We start from the raw sequence: 22,061 nt of genomic DNA, 5'->3' as shown, positions 1-22,061 counted from the left end.
AGTATACGTCTATGACTGCCTCTTATCTTTGTGGTTTTAATTGACTGATTAGACTTTTATTTCTTTTTCCTTATATTGAAAACAGCATGTTCTGATACTAGTAATTTTCACTTAGTATGTTGAAAATATAACTCATGCACCCTTCTTGCTTACTGCTCCTAACCCTTTTTTTGTTTTCCATATTTTTTCTTTAATAATACAAAGTATGGAAACATGTATAATTATCCTGTAATAATTATTGAGTCTTTTGGCCTTTATCTATAGGTTGAAACTAAACTTTAAAACTCAATTAAGAGTTTTAATTTTGATTACTAAAAAAAAAATATTATTTACTGTATACCTAGTTATTGCTGTTATATTGCCACTGTTTTACTTTTTTTTTTTCCCCAGCAGTCTCTGTTTTTCATTTCCCCTTTGCTTATCCTGCCTTAAATATTTTGTCCTTCTGAATAATAGAACCAGATCTCTCAAACCACCCTCTTCTCAGGCAAATCCCACCTCAATTTCTCCCCCGGCTCTAATCTGGATTTTTGACTTCCTTGTTGTGTTGTGTTAGTCACTCAGTTGTGTTCGACTCTTTGTGATTCCTGTGGACTATATAGCCCAACAGGTTCCTCTGTCCATGGGATTCTCCAGGGAAGAATACTGGAGTGGGTTGCCATGCCCTTCTCCATGATGCCTTCCTATGCTATGCTAAGTCACTTCAGTCGTGTCCAACTCTGTGCGACCCCATAAACGGCAGCCCACCAGGCTCCCCGTCCCTGGGATTCTCCAGGCAAGAACACCAGAGTGGGTTGCCATTGCCTTCTCCAGTGCATGAAAGTAAAAAGTGAAAGTGAAGTCGCTCAGTCATGTCCGACTCCTAGCGACTCCATGGACTGCAGCCTACCAGGCTCCTCTGTCCATGGGATTTTCCAGGCAAGAGTACTGGAGTGGAGTGCCATTGCCTTCTCCGGATGCCTTCCTAGGCCACTGCAAAACTGTCTGTGACATGAGGGCTTATCTTATCCCAAGGGCTTCCCTGATAGCTCAGTTGGTAAAGAATCTGCCTACAATGTCAGAGGCCTGGGTTCGATCCCTGACTTGGGAAGATCCCCTGGAGAAGGGAAAGTCTAACCACTCCAGCATTCTGGCCTGGAGAATTCCATGGACTATACACAGTCCATGGGGTTGCAAAGAGTCAGACACGACTGAGTGACTTTCACTTTCACTTTTCTTATCCCAAGTAGAAGCCATGGTTTTCTTGGTCTTTCTCTTTCCTGATTTTGTTGGAGCACATCCTTAGATAACTTGCTTAAAAAGATGTGTGGAAAGTAAACTTCCTATATCTTTGTATGTCTGGAAATATTTTATTTTGTGTTCTCACTTGACATTGAAATCTAGGTTGAAAATGATTGTCCCACAGAAGACTTAAGTCAAATTACATTGCCTTCCAGCCTCTAGTCCTGCAGTCAGATAATGATCTGGTTCTCATTCCTTTATCCTCAATGTATCTTTTCTCTTTATGGCTCTAAAGATAATTTCTTTATCCTTGCTGTATTAAAGTTTCATTGTGATGCATCCAGGTGTGAAGGTGATTTTATTGTCAGGCTAAGGGCTCTCAGGCTAAAATCTCAGGTCATTTAGCTTAGAAACTATTGAGATTCATTTATTTGATAATTCCTTTTCTCCCTTTTTTTTCTATTTTAGAATTTTTTTTTAACATTTTGAGAAGAGTTAACACCTACTTTAGGAATTCTTATCAATTGTATGTTGGATATTTTGAATTAATCATCTGCAATTGTTTTTCTTTTCTGTTGTCAATGTTTTGTCTTTTTGTTCAACTTTCTGTGATTTAAAAAAAATTCATTCTTCAAGCATTCTGTTGAATTAACTATGAGATTATATATTTAGTTTCCAAGAGAACTCCTTTATTCCCATATTTCTTTCTTCTTTTCCCCCCTAATACAATGCTGCAGTGCGTATCCTTGGGTACATAGCTCTACCCAGTTATTATGTAAGATATAGGCTTAGAAATGAGATTGCTAAGACACGTATCATAAGCATTGAAATTTTCAAAACTTATGATGACCCTTCAGAAACAGTTGTATACCACCACCTTACAGTTTAAGGGAAAATAAGTGGTCATCATTATTTTTAGTCATGTGCCTGATCATATGCTTCCCAGTTGGCTTAGTGGTAAAGAATCCACCTGCCAGTGTAGGAGACCTGGGTTTGATCCCTGGGTCGGGAAGATCCCCTGGAGAGGGGAATGATAACCCACTCCAACATCCTTGCCTGGAGAATCCCATGGATAGAGGAGACTGGAGGGCTACAGTCCATGGGGTCACAAAGAGTCAGATGTGACTAAGGAGGCACACACACACTGATTATTTTTTATTGGGTTACCTTTTTTTTCTTAACTGTGTAAGCTCTTTATCTCTTATGTATATTATATATTTTTTCTATATCTTGCAAATGTTTTCTTCCAGTGTGTTGTCTTACAAATTTATGTTTTCACCTCTTTAAATTACTATGTAGTTGAACCTGTTTGTCTTTTCTTTGGAGCTTCTAGATTTCACATTTTATTGAGAAATGCCCTTCCTACTCCAAGATTCTAAATATGGCCTTTAATTTTCTAGTTTCTTATCTTGAATGTTACCACTCTGTTCCTCAGTGTCCTCAACTATGATTGATAAGAATACTCTAAAGTTTGTTGTGAAAATAAATATAGTAATGCATGTATATCAATATAATTGAGAACAGTGTTTGGCAAGCTTAGTGCATGTTAGCAGCACCTGCTGCTATGATGGTACTGGTTCTTTTCTTTAGAGCCTAGCACAGTGCCTGATTTTAAAAATATGACTTAAAACTTAGGTAAATAAATTATTGAAGAGAATGGAAACCACTTGTGAGGAAGAGAGATGATCATAAAGTTTTAAAGTCCTTTTTTAAAAGTAGGGAGGGATTGGGGCAAAATCTCCCAGAGTTTTATCTTGGGTCTTTGATTTCTTTCCCCTGTGGCTTGTGTGGCCCAGAAAATAAGTGTCACACTAATAAAGGTTGAAAGTAGCTTTCAGTTAAATTGAATTAAATGAATACTATTGTGACAAGTTAATTAGGCATGCATAAAATTGCTAAATATATGTCATTGAAAATGCCTATGTTCCATATTTTGTTAAACATTAATTTATGATCATAAGAAATCTGCATCTAGTAAAATGGATACTGCTGACACATGTTAATTATTCTGGAAAATAATTGAGCTCTTTAAAAATTTCAATACGCCATTAAGCATGCATGGCCTCTGAAAGCTTGAGCTATTTTGAGCTTATTCCAGTGAATCTAACAATATAAAATGAAGTAAAATTTTTCCTAAAATTCTCTTTACTGAGACAAAGGGAAATGCAAATTGCCATAGTAAAGGTCTATAAAATAAACTTGGCTTGCACTCCAGATGTTCGGGTAGGAATGTTCCCAAGTCCCAGTACCACCAGTCTGTGTGCGAGCAACACCGGAAATTAAAATGAAACAATGAAGAGCTGTTTCCTTTGTCCACAAACGATGGTACATCAGTTCTCAACAGTGGAACATACGAGTTTTAAAACAAGTGCCTTTAATCTATATGCTTTCCAACCCTCAACAGAGGTCTGTATTCATACCCACATAATGGCAAATGTTTATTCAAGTCATCAAATTATTTGTCATCAAGAATTGCTGTTGCCTCCCATAAATGCTTCTCCATCTGGGAACTCAGATTCTCAAGAAAGTCACTGGGAATTAAGATGATTGACAGTCCCACCAGTGAGAGGGGACTGCAAAGTACAAGATATATGAAGTTGACTGCCTGTTTCATCTCTTCAGCTCCCTCCTTGGATGTCTCCCACTGAGCCAGGGCTTTTCAAAATGTAATCCTGAACCCTGTACCAGAATCACCTCGAATGCCTTTTAAAAATGCAAATTCCTCAATAATACTAGACTAACTAATGCAAAGAATTAAAGGATAATTTACATTATCATCTAAGTTGGGTCTGAAAAAATGAAATATTTTTAAGCATCGAAGTAGGTATCATGGAAAGATGGCTCAGGTGGTAAAGAATATGCCTTCAGTGCAGGAGGTGCAGGTTCAATCCCTGGGTCGGAAAGATCCCCTGGAGGAGGACATGGCAACTAACTCACTTCAGTATTCTTGCCTGGAGAACCCCATGGACAGAGGAGCTTGGCAGGCTGCAGTCCATGGGGATGCATAGAGTCAGACACAACTGAAGTGAATTAGCTCAAGCCTGATCATAATGCTGTTTCACATTCTTTATTTAGTTTAATATTTTTGTTTTGAAATAGAGTCAGGTGGTGGGAAAATCATTACCTTGGAAGATACTGATCATTTTACTCTCGGTGATTTTTCTCTTCTACCTACTGAAATGGAAGGCCTTTCTTGCTTAAATGGGTTCTGAGCAATGAAATACTCTGGTTTCCTCCCAGTGCTTTCCAGGTGAGGTTGAGCTTGCTCACTAGCACCTCTACTCTAGCTGGAAGGCAGTCCTGAAACCACAGGACCACTCACCAACTGTCACGGAAGGACCATTGACACGATCTCAAGATCTGTGCTCCTAGGTCCTACCCAGCAGCTCTGAAGTCAGGGCTGAGAATAAAAAAGCTTGGGCTTGCAGCTAAATTTTTTTCTAATGTGGTTGTACAAATGAAGTCTCCATAAGTTCCCCTAGTGGTATTTGAAGTATTCTATAGACTTCTCTAGGAAATGGCAACCCACTCCAGTGTTCTTGCCTGGAGAATCCCATGGGCAAAGGAGCCTAGCAGGCTACAGTCCATGGGTTCACAAGAGTCAGACACAACTTAGCGACTAAACCACAAAAGCCTTCTCTCAAATTCAATTCCCATTAACTTACACTCCCCCAGATCTCACACGGTTCATATTGATTATTGCCACACAATGCATATCATTATGAGTGTTCATTATGTGGCTACCTGCCTAGATTACCTATCTTTTAAATTTTTAATCAGCAGTAAATCTCAATCTAAGATTGAGTGGTCTTGGGGGTAATGCATACCTAGAGTTGGTGTGAGGCGACGAGGTTGAGAGCCACCAGCTCTGCTCAGCATCTCAATCAACTCAAGGATGTGACTTGACTGTTATTGCCTCTGACACATTAGAGTGTCATTAACATAAAAGTCATCTCTTAAACACATTGAGTTGAACTCAATTAAAGTAATTGATTACCAGTCTAGCTGTAGAGATTTTGCAGCTTTAAGGAAACTGACAAACATTTTACCCTTTTAGATCCTACAATTAGATTCACAAGACACAGTCAATAAGCATTTTGTAGGCGCTAAATTCATCGTCTTTAATGATGACAAAAATCTCTCTGAGTAGATGAACTGTATGTTGATAAAAGACTAATTGTTGAAATGGTTTTCTGTGGTGGTATTGACAAATAGAACTGAGTCCTTGAAGGATAAATTTGATCTTGAATTAGTGGGACCTATTTTGGACATTAATTTATACAAGCCCTAATAGATCCTAGATGTATTGCATCTCATTTGCTAAGGCTGAAAACATGACTGGAAAAATGTTTCAGTCTGAGTCCTTTTTAAATTTTGTGGTCCTTTGAACTATAGCCTTCAAAATGAATAATACTCTGATTCATTAATAAAATTAATAATATGTGTGTTCAAGTTAATATTTAAGAACTATGTTTATCTTATTTTCTAAGATTTCTTACTTTCATCTCCTAGAATGTGGAGAGAATTTCAGGATTTTTATTCCCTCAACCCATTGCATACCAGATCCTAATCGTGTGATAGATTTTAGAGCCTCTGACCTTTCCAGGAAGGACATGCTCTTGCTTACATAAAGGTGTCTGGCTGATACTGGGCAGCATTCTAACACGGCTTGTAGTTTTCCTCTGTAACCTCCTATCTCCTAGATACTGTGCTGTCTCCTAAACACCCTCCCCCATTATCCAACAAGCAACACTCACAGCTGTCCCAACACCAGTTTCTTTTATGCCTCTATGGCTTTGCTTACTCTTCCCTTGGATGGGAGTATAGTTCCGTTCCTATTGGTAGTCACCACTTCATATCTATAGACTCACTTCATGGGTATCTTCTGTGTGAAGTCTTTCCCGGTCCCCATTCACTGCCCTTGAGGTACCCTGACCACTCTCATGAACTGTCCCCCTGAAGTATGGAGTGAACTCTTCCATCACATTTGCCTCTAGCAATCTCTTATGCATGCATGCATGCTAAGCCGCTTCAGTCGTGTTCGACTCTTTGCAACCCTATGGACTGTAGCCTGCCAGGCTTTGCTGTCCATTGGATTCTCCAGGCAAGAATACTAGAGTGGGTTGCCATGCCCTCCTCCAGGGGATCTTCCCTACCCATGGATTGAACCCAGGTCTCCTGCACTGGCAGATGGATTCTTTGCCACTAAGCCACCAGGGAAGTCAGCAATCTGTTATACTCAAGTCTTTATCTATCTGGCTCCTCTTACAGGGTTGGGATTTCTTTAATGGCTGTGAATTTCTTTGAAAGCATAGAACCAAGGAGAACTTCATAGTAAATTGATGCTCATGAAAGCTTTCTTAAAGGCATGAATGCTTGATTAAAACAATTGCCTTGAGACTCTTCTCTCAAGGTCTCATTATGCATCTATTTATTCTGCCTAAGATATTTTTCTCATTAGTACCTTCCCAGGTTAGTTCCCCACTTCATTCAAATCTCAGAAATAGCCTCCTTAGAGAGGCCTCCACTCCCATCTTGTTGAAACAATCCACTCCCTTTTATTCTCTATCCTACTGTATTTTTCTTCATAAAAACTACCAGCCTCTGACAGTACATGATATAGTTCATATTTATTTGATTTTTATTGTCTCAGTCCTTCCATTGGTAGGGGTGTTAGCAATTTTGTTCTGTAAAGGACCGGATAGTAGTTATTTTAGATTTTGTGGGCCAGTCTCTGTCACAACTACTAAAGTCTGCCATGATAGCATGGAAACAGCTACAATGCATAAATAAATGGGTATGACTGTGTTCCAATAAAACTTTATTTACTAAATCAGGCAGAAATCACATTTGGAACCCATGGACTATAGTTTGATGATGCCTGCACTGTAATATAAGCTTGTTGGTCTGAAACATAGCCATATTCTGGGCACAGTCAGATAGAAAGCTTCTGTTAAATAGTTGTTGAATAAATGGTTGATAGATTTGATCCAGCATAAATAACAAAAGAGACTGATGTTAACTGAATTTGAAAAGTCCTTCTGCCAACTTGAAGGAAAATGGTAGATAAAATCTTCAAATGAGCATATCAACTCTTCTAAAACATAAAAACATTAGTCAGGATCATCCAGCTCTCAAATTCAGTGATATTCTCTGTCTTGCAAATTTGACTGTATGTAATGCTGACCAAAGATAAAAGTTTACTCAGAACACTTGGACAGAGAGACAAAGAGAGCATACCTCAAGATAAAAAGAGCTTGCATCTCAGTCAAATTAGGCAAATTGAAATGGATTCCACAGTGGTCAGCACATCAGTTCAGTGTCTTCATTGTCTTTAAAGGTTTATATGCAGAAAATATGTTTCATTCAGAAAGAATGTTTATTTCATAAGTAATTTTAGAAGGTTTTTTGGTTTTGTTTGTTTTTGAGAAGCACTGGTGTAAATACACATATGGTTGCTATCTTATAATTAAATATCAGTTGAATAATTGATCTCAAAGAAAGTGAAAGAAATAGAAGTCGCTCTGTCATGTCCGACTCTTTGCGACCCCATGGACTGTAGCCTGCCAGGCTTCTCCACCCATGGGACTTTCCAGGCATGAATACTGGAGTGGGTTGCCATTTCCTTCTCCAGGTGAATCTTCCCGACCCAGGGATTGAACCCGGGTCTCTCGCATTGCAGGCAGACTCTTTACCATCTGAGCCACCAGGGAATCCCCTACAATTGATCTCAATGCTTCTCTCACATCAGAGATGTTTATTATCTCACAGCTAAGAATCAAAAAAGAAGCTAGAATTACAATGATCACTGGAAGCCAGCACAAGGAGACTCCTTATTAGTGCCATGCCAGAGACAGAGTTTGTTTCCTGGGACTTACAAGGTTGCTTCATGGAAGAGAGAGGCTTGATGCATGGCTCTGGCAGGAAATGGATGGATGTGGGCTCAGATAAGGAAACCAACAAGTGTCATGGAGGCACCCAGGGAGTTGCAGCAGCTGGGACCTGTTATCATCACTAGGCTCAAGAGGCCTGCCATGGAGCATGGTGTGACCTTGGAGCTGTGCAAGGGGCCTGATGTGACAGGAACAGTGTTCAGAGTGGCTGAAGTCACTTCAGACCTGGACCAAACCAAGGAGGGAGCAGGAGAGTGAAATACCCTGATCTCTTTGTCCTCCTCTTTGCTTTCCCCTACAGGTACCTCCATTGGCTGAAACCAATGGAAACCAGAGAGCAGCAGCCCACCTACTGCCTTCCACAGGAGCAAGATCCCAACACACAGAGCTCATAGAAAAGGATCCAGGCGTGGATCTAGGGGATGTGGGGCTGAGGTTCTTTTTCCTTGTAATGGGGCTTAGAACAAGGGGAACACAAGCAAACAAACCCAACCCAGAACAGAACAGATGTGTAACCCTAAGCAGTCATGTAGTTTTATGTCTAAGAAAACTAAATGCTCTAAGTAGGGGGTAAGAATGATTATTTTAATGAAGAAAAGATTAAGAGGTCACAAGTTTTTAATTAACACAGGACTATTGGCTTAAACCTTTGATTCTGTGATTTCCTTACCAGTGAATTTTAACTTCCATCATAAGTTCTTAGTCATCAAAGTGAGCCCTTACCACTTAATCGCTTTTTGAAATCCTTTGTATAAAGATTAGAAAATCATGAAATTTATAAAGTGTGCCTAATCATCTCTCTAAAAATATCTTATTAAAATCAATTCATGTTTTAAAATATTGCCTTAGATCAGGGTTTCTGTTGCACACATTCTTATAGTTTGAATGTAAAAGAACCATGGGATTGTTTTCACTTTCTAAGTACAAACTTATAAAATAAATTTTCAAATATGCATAGATCACAGGGATATACAACTGCCCCTTGGGATGGGGAGGGGGCCTCCTGTGTCTTCACCACCCACCACATACTACACTAAAATATGGGTAGAATCCAGTTTGATGGAGACAAACTCTCAGACCTAAAGTAATGATTTTAACATGTTTGAGAAAGGCTTAGCTCATTGTTATCAAGTCTTTTGTTCAAAAATATATTTTCCTATAGATATATAAAAAAAGAAAAAAAAGGTGATCTATCAAGAAGAAAAAGTCTGCCCAGCCATACAATACTTCATGCTCTGTAAGGAACAGATATCCATGACATCTTCGATTTGGGATGGTTAGATTTCCAAACCCCAAAGGGTTCAATCTAGTGGAGCCCAAAGCAAGAGCACATGCCAGAACCACCAACTTGTCTGTGCCTTAGGCACTCAAACCCAGGGCTAGCCACTCTGTCTCATGTTGGTGCCTGGGGTAGGATCAGATAAACTGGGTGGAAAGGCACCATTTCCCATCAACAGCATTCCAACTTCCTTTTTTGGTTTCTAAAAATGCTGCTGAATGTTTCTGAATGTGAGAGCCTGATTTTTTGAGAGCTGTGAGCAGCTTTGGGATATCGGTGATTCTGTCCATTCTGTTTGAGTATATAGAACACCTTTTACCATTTTTTTAAATTAATTTATTTATTTTAATTGGAGGCTAATGCAGTTCAGTTCAGTTCAGTCGCTCAGTTGTGTCCTACTCTTTGCAACCCCATGAATCACAGCATGCCAGGCCTCCCTGTCCATCACCAACTCCCGGAGTTTACCCAGACTCATGTCCATCGAGTCAGTGATGCCATCCAGCCATCTCATCCTCTGCTGTCCCCTTCTCCTCCTGCCCCCAATCCCTCCCAGCATCAGAGTCTTTTCCAATGAGTCAACTCTTCGTATGAGGTGGCCAAAGTACTGGAGTTTCAGCTTCAGCATCATTCCTTCCAAAGAAATCCCAGGGCTGATCTCCTTCAGAATGGACTGGTTGGATCTCCTTGCAGTCCAAGGGACTCTCAAGAGTCTTCTCCAACACCACAGTTCAAAAGCATCAATTCTTCAGCGCTCAGCCTTCTTCACAGTCCAACTCTCACATCCATACCTGACCACAGGAAAAACCATAGCCTTGACTAGACGAACCTTTGTTGGCAAAGTAATGTCTCTGCTTTTGAATATGATATCTAGGTTGGTCATACCTTTCCTTCCAAGGAGTAAGCGTCTTTTAATGTCATGGCTGCAATCACCATCTGCAGTGATTTTGGAGCCCCAAAAAATAAAGTCTGACACTGTTTCCACTGTTTCTCCATCTATTTCCCATGAAGTGATGGGACCGGATGCCATGATCTTCATTTTCTGAATGTTGAGCTTTAAGCCGACTTTTTCACTCTCCACTTTACTTTACAATATTGTAGTGGTTTTCGCCATACATTGACATGAATCCACCATGGGTGTACATGTGTCCCCCATCCTGAACCCCCCTCCCACCTCCTTCCCCATCCCATCCCTCAGGTTCATCCCAGTGTACCAGCCCTGAGCACCCTGTCTCATGCATCAAACCTGGACTGGCGATCTGTTTCACATGTGAGAATATACATGTTTCAATGCTATTCTCTCAAATCATTGAGTATATAGAATACCTTTTAGAGCCACACCATAAATCAGGAACCCCCTAGATCATACAGAACAGAAATGTCCACATTTGTAGCTTTTGTATGCCTATTAGTAAAAAAGTTTTAAACACATAGCCCCTTAATATAAATTCATGTATTCATGTTGCTGCTACTGCTGCTGCTAAGTCGCTTCAGTCGTGTCCGACTCTGTGCGACCCCATAGACGGCAGCCCACCAGGCTCCGCCGTCCCTGGGATTCTCCAGGCAAGAATACTGGAGTGGGTTGCCATTTCCTTCTCCAATGCATGAAAGTGAAAAGTGAAAGTGAAGTCGTTCAGTCGTGTCTGACTCTTCGCGACCCCATGGACTGCAGCCTACCAGGCTCCTCCATCCATGGGATTTTCCAGGCAAGAGTACTGGAGTGGGGTGCCATTGCCTTCTCCAGTATTCATGTTATGTATATATAATATATATGTGGCCATAAGGAATAGATGTTAAAATCAGATGAAGATGAAATACACATTTTAATGACTTGTAATCATTTAATCATTTTTGCTACTACCGCTGCATTAACAAGTATTTAATATTTTAAATGACAACAAAGTCATTCAGGGTGTTTGAGCATTTTGATTTACCGCTTCATTGGATAAATTTTGAAGGTTTGGCTGCAAGTTCAGCCTATTTCTTTACTTGGTTTCAATCACTGTCAGTGGAGAAAAGAGGGAACTATAGAAACATAAGAAGAGACAAATGGACAGAGTGTTTCACCAGCTTGTTTATTAGATCAGGAAATACTGTTTTACATTTCCATCCATGCAAGGGATTTTGTTGAAATTCAGCTGGAAAGCTTCTGTATTCCTTGATGTCCTTCAGCTGTTCTCACAAACAAAATGGAAGATGTTGCCATTTATCATATTTTCACAAATGAGTTCACTGAAATGCTTCATTTGGAGGTTTTTTAAACAGGTTAGAAAAATTCATATTCAGGTTTTCAAAGGCTGCTGTCTTGATAGATACATATTTGCATAATTTTCAATAAAACAAGCACATAATGCTAGAATCATTTGCAAACATCTGTTTCCCTATATTCTTACCACAATCCAAGTTTCTTTTAAAAAATAAGCTACTTTCTCATTCATTATTATAATACCCCCTTTATTCTGAAGAGACAACTCTTTTAGTTCACTGTTACCAGGTAGTTACCCCTGAGTAGGACAAAAGATTTTCATAGTCACTCTACTGCACTTAATGGTTTTGTTTTGAAAGCAACCATATTGTTAACATGCTAAAGTACTTCACTTTCTTTGGTGCCAAAGCTTGCACTGAATTCTCTCAAGCAGGCATTTATATCTAAATTTACCCTGGAACCTTTGTTTTGTTGTAGTCAAAGCTGCTACTCCATCATTTTATACTTATCTTTATTTGTCCCAGTGTCTCAGTATCCTGTAGGGTTCTATGGCCAGAGTATTTTTCTTGTTCAGAGTGTCTTTTATATTATCATATAAAATTTAGAATTCTCTTTGTTGAATTCTTTAAAAGAACTGTTGAGTTATCTTTATTTGATGGCATAAAATCTATAAATTAATTTGAAAAGAATTGAATTTTTTCATCTTTTGTCTACCCTTTAAGAAAAAACCCCATTTTTTCCCAAACCCTCCTAAAATTCTCTAACAAGTTTAAGTAAGGATTGTGGATTCTCTTGGCTTTTCAAGTACTATGTAAGTTTCCAAGCTTGACTAAACAGTTCTAAATCTTTAAATGCTCCTGACATATTGTGGGAATTGACTGACAGTGGCTTGTGGAATTGATTAGTGAAAGTTAAGTTCCCCTGAACTCATAATCTGCATATATATTCATGAAGGCAAAAAGCCTGAGACTCACTGTGTTATGTGTCCTGGAAACACATCATGTCTGGTTATATGTGTTTATATTAAATTTTACTCACCTCCAGGGGTGGGATTTGTTTGGGCTCTTTTCATTCCAGAAGACAGAGGGTTGTCCAGATTTTTTTTTTTTTAAAAAAAGGAACTGAGGGCAGTCGAGTATAAAAATACATTATATCCTAAAAGACATGGAATCCCATGGATGTATGAGAATGGAAATGCAGTGTGGTAGAGCCTCCTAGCCTCATGAGAAGCAGCTCTAGGAGGTAGTTCCAGATTCAGAGAAGTTTTAGGACCCTCATTAGCAATACTTCCTGAATTTCCTAGCTTGACATCACTCCACAGTATGGTTTCTCTCCAGTGGCATCACTTCTCTTTCAATTCTCCTTTCACCTTTCCCTCAAAGATGCAGTTTACTCACATAGCCAGTATAAATCTTATCCTTCAACTCAAGTGTGTTGTCATATTAGATTTCTGCTGATTAGCAATTCGAGTATAATCATGTGGAATATTCAAAAGTCCCTGAAATCTCTGCAGAGCAGAAATTCCAGCAGGCCTTTTTGTGGTCTTCAGTCCTAAGATACTGTATTCCAAGCCATCATGGTCCCTTGAAGTTCACTGACTCTGACATTTCTTTAGGCTCAGCCTATGGATCTTGGTGCTTTGCTAGACTTACCACCAAGCTAACTCTCCTGAACTTTCTGCCACCTCACAGGGGTCCTCTGCCCTTGACTCCTAAGCCAAGTTGCTCAGACTTTAAGGAAACAAGTCAAGAGAGAGGGTTTCTGGTGTCAGCTTTTGCTCTGGGCCCTTGTAAATGCATCTTCCCTAAGGCAAGGGACTGAATGAAGCCTGTCTACCTTACTAGTTATGGAAGAGAAAAAACCTCAATGAGAAGAAAGCAAAAATTCATTTCAGTGTATTATTTTGCACACATCATCCTAATTTTGACTTACTGGAGACATTTCCTGGGGTCTAATCTACCTCATGATCCCCTCTGAGTTGTAACTTATCAACTTCAATAATTCACACTTCTGCTTTCTTTTTCCTTCCTACTGACATCCGTATTCTGGGGAACTCTAGTTGGTCTGGCTCAGCACTTTTGCTCAGAGCCTTTCTTATTAGGGCCCCTTACAGGTCACAACAGGGCTTCTGGAATGTTGGCTTGGGAGCCACCACTTACTCAAGTCCAGTCAGAGATATGAGAAAGTCATGCAGAACAGAGCAGGAAGTGCCTGTGCCAGCATGTCAACTGGGATATTGAGGGGAGAAGTTTCCTTTGGAAGTGCCTATAATGTTTGTAAAATGTGATATATTTAGCCATCAGTGGTATGGAGAATAGGGTTGGTAGAGAGCATCCTTTTTGGATGCATCCTTTTTGGATGTGGTATTTCAGAGTTTTTAAATACTACTGAAAATACAAACTACAGATAGTATGAGTGAACTTTTGGTGCATAACAAACGTCCCCCAAAGTTGATGTCATAAAACAACCATCATTTGTTACTCTTCATTCAGCTGGCTGATCTAGGCTGAGGGGCAGCTGTGTTTCACTTGGTTCCTCACTGAGGTTCCAGTTCTGGTCTGTTCCACATGTGTCCATTCCAGAGCCCAAGCTGAAGGGGAGACAGAGACCTTGAGAATGTCTTCTCATGGTGACAAGAGAAAAGCAAGAGCTCATTTCCACCCACACAGGTGTGTTTTGTTTGTCATTCTGGGCTCAATCATGTGACATGCTTTGGGCAATGAGCTGTTAACAGAGTCAAGAGGTGGAGAAGTGTGTCATGCGTCCGGTGAGAAGGCCCTGAAAAGCACTGTGGCGTCCAGTGGCAAATCACATCCAGTGGCAAATCAAGAATGCCTCTGTCTCCACCCCATACCAGTGCTACCTAGATGGGAATATTATATGTTGATGCTTAATGCTCTCATGCTCTCTCATGCTCTCAGTTGCCCATCCCTGAAAGGTAATATGAACAATGACCTTCTCAATCACAACTAAGGCATGTGTGTTTATTTATACTCCTTTTCATTCCAATCTTAACTTCCTAGGGATCCCACCTGCTGCCATCTTTCTATATTCTTTAACTCCCCACCAAGGGTAATGGCTTCTAATTTTGCTTCTTCCAAGATCTTTCTGCTCAGCACGTATTCCAATAAAGGACTTCACTGGGTCTAATAAGTGAATGGAAAACTGAAATTACTGTATTAATAGGTTTTCTTACAGGGCACATTTTACTAGTCAAAATAGTTCTTTGTGATACTTTGGATGTATCAGTCTTTTATTTCTGCTGAGGAAGAAAAGCTTCTTGAGTTCAAAGAAAGCCCTTTCCTTTTGTTCTGAGAAGTTAGGCAGCAGAATTCCTATCATTCCTTTTGAAATGAATCTGTCAAAAATAGGAAGATTGTTCATTTAATCTCAGTGGACACATTTTCCATCTCAGTTAATACACTATGGATTTTTAGGTCAGAGATGTCTAGCTTATTTGTGTGTTTTTTTTGGAGAAGATTGGGGCAGGGGCTGAAAGTTTGTGTAGCTCATCATTTGTATTCCTCAAGGCTCAGCATCAGAATTCACTGAAGCATGTTCAGCAGGTAAAAAGATGTTGCTTTTTCAGCTCATTATAAAAGAACTCAAGCATCTTTATAAAAACTATTGCAGGGAGAGAGCCAAAATATACTTGCATAACACAAAGGGCAAAATGATGTTTCACGGGGGAACATTTTAGTGTGAATCCATTCTTACTGGCAAAGAGACAGGGGTTGATTATTTATAGATAATGTATTCTGAAAATATAACTTATTTAGCAAGAAAATGATAATAACAGTGGAACGTTATCCACTAAGTTCAAGCAAAACAAATAGAATTAAAAATAATAATAAACAAAAGAGAAAATACTAGAACAGGCAGCAATCACAAAATACACACCTGCTTGTAAGTTTCAAACTTTATTGGGGTGGGGAAGTATTAGGGACTGAGGGCAGATCTTCTGTGGGATGAAAGGGCCTGCTCCTAAGTCTCACTCATTCACTCCAAGATCACTTAACAGTCTTTGAAACACAGAAGAGGAAAACTTACTAATCTTGATTCAGTTGCTAGAGGAGCCTAGATTTTCTTCTTCTGTATTCTGATACTGTTTTACTTCATGCATGTCAATGTATATTTGTGTTTACTGTCATTGCATTTGATACGATTCTTCAAATTGAAGGCCTCAGAGCTTAGGGTTTGTGAGGCATCTCACTGAGCATTGGGCTATAGGCAATTGAAACATTGAGTTTGTTTTCATATTTTAAGATTGAATGAGTTCATAATGTCTGAAATCTATGCCTTTCTGTTCATTGCACTCAAGAGATGAAAATAACAGTGGATGCTTTTTGAGTGCTTCCCACATGTGAGAGAGTTTGCAAAGTGCTTGACATTTGTTCATTCACTTAATTTTCACAGTGATCTGACGAGATTGTTTCCTTTATGATCACCTTTCTTATCCTTTATTATCCTGGAGAAGGAAACTGAGGTACAGGATGATGAAGTTATTTGTCTGCATGACACTGCTAGATAATGGTAGGGCCAGGATTTGAACTCAGAGAGTCTGGTTCCAGAGTCTCATTCCCAGACTAGCATACCAGTTCCCCTGTTGGCCCTATACCTGAGCATTTGTGTGTTTCATGTAGCTCCTTAAAGAGTAAATGTCTCCTGCAGTTTGGGTACATCAGGACTCGGGACCTGCATTAGATAACAGGCTCATAGGTCCATCCTCACTGGGACCCTCCTGTGTGTGCAGGAAGAATGCTCCAAAGTAGGAGCCCAACCCTCCTCTGTCAAAGTGACTTCCAAATATGTTAAAAGTCCAAGGGTATCTTGCCATATCTGCCCCCATCTTGTTCCAGGGCACCGTGATGATTTGTCAGGACTGATGCAGTGGGACCTGAAATGCCCTCCCTGCTCATCGGGGTGCCCTCCAGTCTGTTCTCAGTATGGTATTTGGCGCATCATCTCCATTCAGAACTTCCAACTGCTTCCTCTTTTACTCAGAACGAAAAACAGAGAGAGTTCTTCTTAGAATCTGTGTCATCTTCGACCACTCATCAGTTCTTTACCACTCCCCTCACTGCCTCCACCTCCCCCCTACCACTGGCTACTCTCACTTCTCCTTAGGACCTTTGCACTGCTGAAATGTACCTCCTCCAATCATTTTCTGATGCCTAGTATTACTTGGCAATACCCTCACCCACCAACTCTGTAGCCTTCCTCCCTGCATTATTTTTCTCTTTAGTGCTTATAATGACCTGATAAGCCATATGTCTTATCCATTAGTTTATTCCCTGTCTCTGCCCACTAGAGTGAACATATTTTTCATTCTGCTTTCATTCCTGTTGTGTCCCCAGAACTGAGAAGCCAGTGGGCGTACAATAAACATTTGTTAACGAAATGAATAAATGAAGGCATTTTAGAGTTGTTTTGGAGAATTAAATGAGCTAACATATGGAAAGCATCTTGAAAAAAGGCTTAGCATGAAATTAATGTTTAATAAATGTCAGATATTAATAAAATAATATTGTAGTACTTATTAAGTGAATGATGAATTAAAAATTGGAGACTTACTTAATCATGTAAGTGGAAAGAAGATGATCTTTCTAGAGATGCTGTAAATATTTTAACTTACATTTGCAGTGGATGCTATGGGAGGTTGCTAGGGACATTAGTTGTGGTCCCTTTTCCTGTTATCTAGAAGGTACTAGAACATACCCTTCCCTGCACAGATGCTGCTGCTGCTGCTAAGTCGCTTCAGTCGTGTCTGACTCTGTGCGACCCCATAGACGGCAGCCCACCAGGCTCCCCTGTCCCTGGGATTCTCAAGGCAAGAACACCGGAGTGGGTTGCCATTTCCTTCTCCAATGCATGAAAGTGAAAAGTGAAAGTGAAGTCGCTCAGTCATGTCCAACCCTCAGCGACCCCATGGACTGCAGCCCACCAGGCTCCTCTGTCAATGGGATTTTCCAGGCAAGAGTGCTGGAGTGGGGTGCCATTGCCTTCTCCACTGCACAGATGAATGATCCCTAAACATTGCTACACTTTGGAATCCCCTGGGAAATCTTTTTTGAAAAGTGATCCTGGCTTTCACCCTTAGATATTCTCATATAGTTAGTCTGGGGTGAAACCTGGGCATTAGGGATTTTTAATGTTCTCCAGATGATTCTAATATGCAGTAAAGTTTGGGCACCACTGCTGGAAGCTTCTCACAGTACTGGCAGTAACATGGGGACTCATCTTCCCTAGTCCCACTCTACACTTGGAACTGAGTTATGCCAGCCAGAATTTGGTTCTCTGTAACATAACTTCTATGACTATTAGAAAGCTACGTCACCTCTGTGATCTCTTCATCATTTAGAATATGTCTTCTGTGGATTCTGTTGCAAACTCGGAGCTCAGGGCCAAAGAATGTGTGTTTCCTCTCCATTTTTTCCTTTCTTCCCTCTGGGGATAAAAGGAGAGATGCATTTCAAAATGTAGCTACAGTACAGCACACTCATGTTACTGAACCCAAGCTCAAATCGATCGCCACACAACAGGCCAGCAAATCAAGGGACAAGTTTTGGGGACAAGGAATAGCAGCTTCATTGAAAAAGCTAGCAAACCAAGAAGATGGTGAACTAGTGTCCAGAAGTCCCATATTACCTGAGTTAGAATTCTTTTATACTAAAGGGAATAGGGGTGTGGCTGGTTGTTACAAACTTCTTGGTGTCAGTATTCTTTCTTCTTACATAGGTCTGGTTACAATGTTCCTATAAACCTTGAACAAGGCAATGTTCTTTTACAAAGGTGCAGAGGCCGCTTAACTAAGCAGAGACAACAGAGCACAAGGGTTAGAGCTAAAGATACAGATCCAATATGGAGTCGGGTTTGTTCTTCTCTCTTGTTACACTCTGAGATGGAGCCCTCTTACAGAGGACACAAGAGAACAGCACAGTGTCCGTGACCCCCAGGTAACCCCACTCACCCACAGGCTCAAACAGCCACGCCTGTTTCCGGCCTGGGAGACGAGTTATTGGAGCAAGGAATAACTTTAATCTGAAAGCTGACAGACTGAGAAGATGGCATATGAGCACCTCAAAAAACCACCTTCCCTCAGTCATAATTCAGGTTCCTTTTATGTCAGAAGGAGGGAGTGGGGCCCACTGTGGCACCGACCAATGGCTGAGCCGGGCCACTAAAGCTCCCTGCTTGACAGTTACCACTGTTCCCTCACTGGGGAGAGGTGCTTACTGTGGAACCGACTGATAGCTGAGCAGAACCACTAAAGTTCCCTGACTGACAGTTACGATTATTCCCTCAGTTGGGGGAGGAGCTTACTGTGGAACCGACCAATAGCTGAGCGGGGCCACTAGTAGTCACTGGTTGACCTTTTGCTCACCCATGGACTCTTGCTTAGCCAGGGGCCCACTGTGGCTCCAGCCAATGGCTGCAGGAGGCTGCTGTAGCTGGTGGCTGCCTTGCTGCCACTACATCCTGAGCACAAAGGTGTAAGTCCAGCAAGGGACTGGGTCTGAAGAAATACTCAGGTGCTCCAGCAATGTCCACCTCCAGCCCTCCATGGAGGAGGGCCTGCAGGCAGCGGAGACCAGGGTAACCAGATAGAGAGTGGTAGACGAGCCCATCAACCAGGATTACTGTCAGCGGGTGCCCCCAGAGCGGGCCAGCCTGGTGGCTAGGCATGGCCGTGAGCCGTGGGGTGCAGGGAAGCAGCCCCTGCCTCAGTGGAGTGCGGGGCCAGCACCAGGAAGGCAAGGGACCATCTGCCTCAGGTACTGCTGTGGAGGCCACCACTCCAGTGAGACATTGGAGATAGCACCCTACCAAGGCCAAACTCATGGGCATGTGATGCTGCAGTCACACTGGACCCTGGACCGAGTTTCACCTTCTACTGTCCTGAAGTTCTCAGTCCTGGTGGAAGGAGGGCCCCGCGTTCTCCTTCTGCACTGTCCTTGCCAATGATGTAGCTGGTCAAGCACATGACACTTAGAATCAGAAGACGTGATGTGAATAGCACCTGGCTTTACACCTGAGAAGAGTGTGATCCTGGCCCAGTTCTTCTTCCTCTTTGGGTATTTACAAAGAGGAGGTGGTGGGGTCCAACTCCTTCTATCAGTGGGCTTTGTGAAGATGAAAGGAGGTAACAGATGAGTGTCAGCACATGACCTGCAAAGGGTTAGTTTGCGACTTCTCTTTTTGCTGGTGTTCCAGATCACCAACTGCTGGATTGAAAAGACATTTCCTTCCTTTCTGTTTCAAAGGGATTTTAAACTTCTCTTTTCCTAGCCAGTGATATATGCCAAAAAGAGGGTTTTCATTGATTTTTCTCAACTCTTATGAATTACACTGAAGGACCACAGGGTTCCTCCTTCTCTTTCCTTCTTGATTACATTTAAACAATACATTGTCCAGATGGTGTGTAGAGTAGCATCTTTTCAAGGTATTTTAAAATGATCTTCTTTTCCTTATTGAAGAAGATTAGAGAGAGAAAAATTGAATTAAGTCTGTGTCACTGAAATAATCTTGGCTTACATATTTAAGGAGATTTCTAGTGTTCACACTAATAACTCTTCTCCAATGAAGTCTGCCTTGGATGATGTGCATGAGTGAAGACTTACAGGAGCTGATTTTCGACCTGACTCTCTGGCACATGGGCCCTGAATGACAATAAGCCAGCATTCTCAGTTTCCTCCCTGCACAATGCAGATAGTAATACCTGTTCTGCTCTTTCATGCTTAAGATTGTTTTGTGGATCAAATGAGCTGTTTATGGAAGCACTTTGAAAATTTTTGAAGGCTGTACAGATTTCAAGTTTAGATTATCGATAAGCCTTCCAAAGTTTAGGTGTTAACAAAAGCATTTAAATAATTTAAATGTTTTTCTGGAATAGAAACACCAAGAGTTAATTCCTCAACTTTGAAAAGGGGGACTGTATTTGACACCAGGATAACCCATTGCCACCCAAATGATCCCCATCACTTCAATTTCACTGGAGTCAGAAGCCATACGTGTTACCCACTAAAGGTCCAGAATATTCTGAGATTCTTTCTCAGCAGATCAGCTATAATTTGATAAAGAGTTGTCTTTTTCTCTACTCGGTAATTCAATTATTTATTGAGAGTCCACTATGTGTCAGGCATTATTCTAGGCATCTGGGATAAATCAGAGAATGAAACAAAATCCCTTGGCTTCATGAGGCTTACATTCTGGTGTGGAGAACAGAATGATTAAGTAGGTTCCATAACATGTTAGCAAGTGATTAGTGTTTGAAACAACAACAGAAAAAAAAATAGAAGAGGGAAAGGGGGGAGACAGGGTTGCGATTTTAAGTGTGCGTGTGTAACCAGGATAGTCCTCTTTAAGCTCCACATTTAGGCACAGACTTGAGAGAGATGAGACTGGGCCACACACATATCTGAAGGACAAGGATTTCAGGGTGAGAAATAGCCAGTACAAAGGCCTGAAGCAGATGTGGGCCTGGGGTGCTCAAGGAAGAAGCGTGGCAGTGCATCTCCCCACGTCTTCCGTGCTCTCTCCCCAACAGAGAATAGACGGTTTTGCAGCTAGAGAAGGTGCTGTGACCTGAAACTCATACACTGATGCCTCTTCTCTCTTGTGTGTGCTTTGCCCACAGTCACATGACGCAAGCAATCCCATTTGATGACCCTCGGCTGGAGAGCTGCCCAATCATCCCTCCAGCCCCACGGAGGGTGGAGATGAGGCGGGACCCTGTGCTGGGGTTTGGTTTCGTGGCAGGGAGTGAGAAGCCCGTGGTCGTCCGCTCAGTAACACCAGGTAAGCACCCAACCCCGCTGCTTGGTCTCCAGGACCTTTTGCCAGCACGACCACTGTTCCATTTCATAAGTTTCATACTGTCCCGTCTCAGTCTGTGAAGTCTAGTTAAGTTTTCCCAGCACCTGGATAAAGCCAGACCAGCAGAGGTACAAAAATGGCTCTGCAAACAAGCTTTTAAACTTCCAAATCCATCATATTGCCAGACTTAGCAAAACACCCATCCATCATTTGTTACCATGGAGATGACCCACTTCTTAATGTATGAATGCATGTATTAAGAAGCAGGCATTGTGCTGTTTTCAGTCAGCTCCGGACAAACTCCTTACCACAAAATCGTCGTTAAGTTTCTCTAGGATTTAGGTCTTTGGGAGTGGTTGCCTTCTTTTGCAAAAATGTACTCCTCTCTCTTTCCACTAGAGGCAGAAGATATTTCGCTACCCCATAGCTGTTGGGTTGAACCAGATGATTGACTTTGGCCAGTGTCATATTAGATGATGACATAAAGATGACATAAGCAAAGGCTTGAAATGTGCTTGCCTAGTTGAGCTTGTTTCTTGGGTTTCTGCCATAGACGTAAGAAGAGTTTCCCTGAAGTGGCTGCTACCCCTTCATCCTGATCTCCTAAATGAACCTGTAAGGCAACCAGCCTGCAGCTGAGAGCTGTTAC

At 41.2% G+C, this 22,061-nt stretch overlaps 1 protein-coding gene across 1 annotated transcript in view; it reads left to right on the top strand.

Moving 5' to 3' along the window:
* The window catches only part of FRMPD4 (FERM and PDZ domain containing 4), an 847,051-nt gene that overhangs the window by 724,662 nt on the left and 100,328 nt on the right, over positions 1-22,061 (top strand). The window contains exon 7 of the mRNA XM_025277011.3: positions 21,234-21,394. Within this exon, the coding sequence (XP_025132796.3) occupies positions 21,234-21,394 (161 nt within the window). The remainder of the gene's footprint in view (positions 1-21,233; positions 21,395-22,061) is intronic.

Source organism: Bubalus bubalis, chromosome X, assembly GCF_019923935.1.
Source record: "Bubalus bubalis isolate 160015118507 breed Murrah chromosome X, NDDB_SH_1, whole genome shotgun sequence".
Lineage (NCBI taxonomy): Eukaryota > Metazoa > Chordata > Mammalia > Artiodactyla > Bovidae > Bubalus > Bubalus bubalis.
The sequence above is the reverse complement of the archived record's forward strand: the minus strand, read 5'-3'. Positions and strand labels throughout refer to the sequence as shown.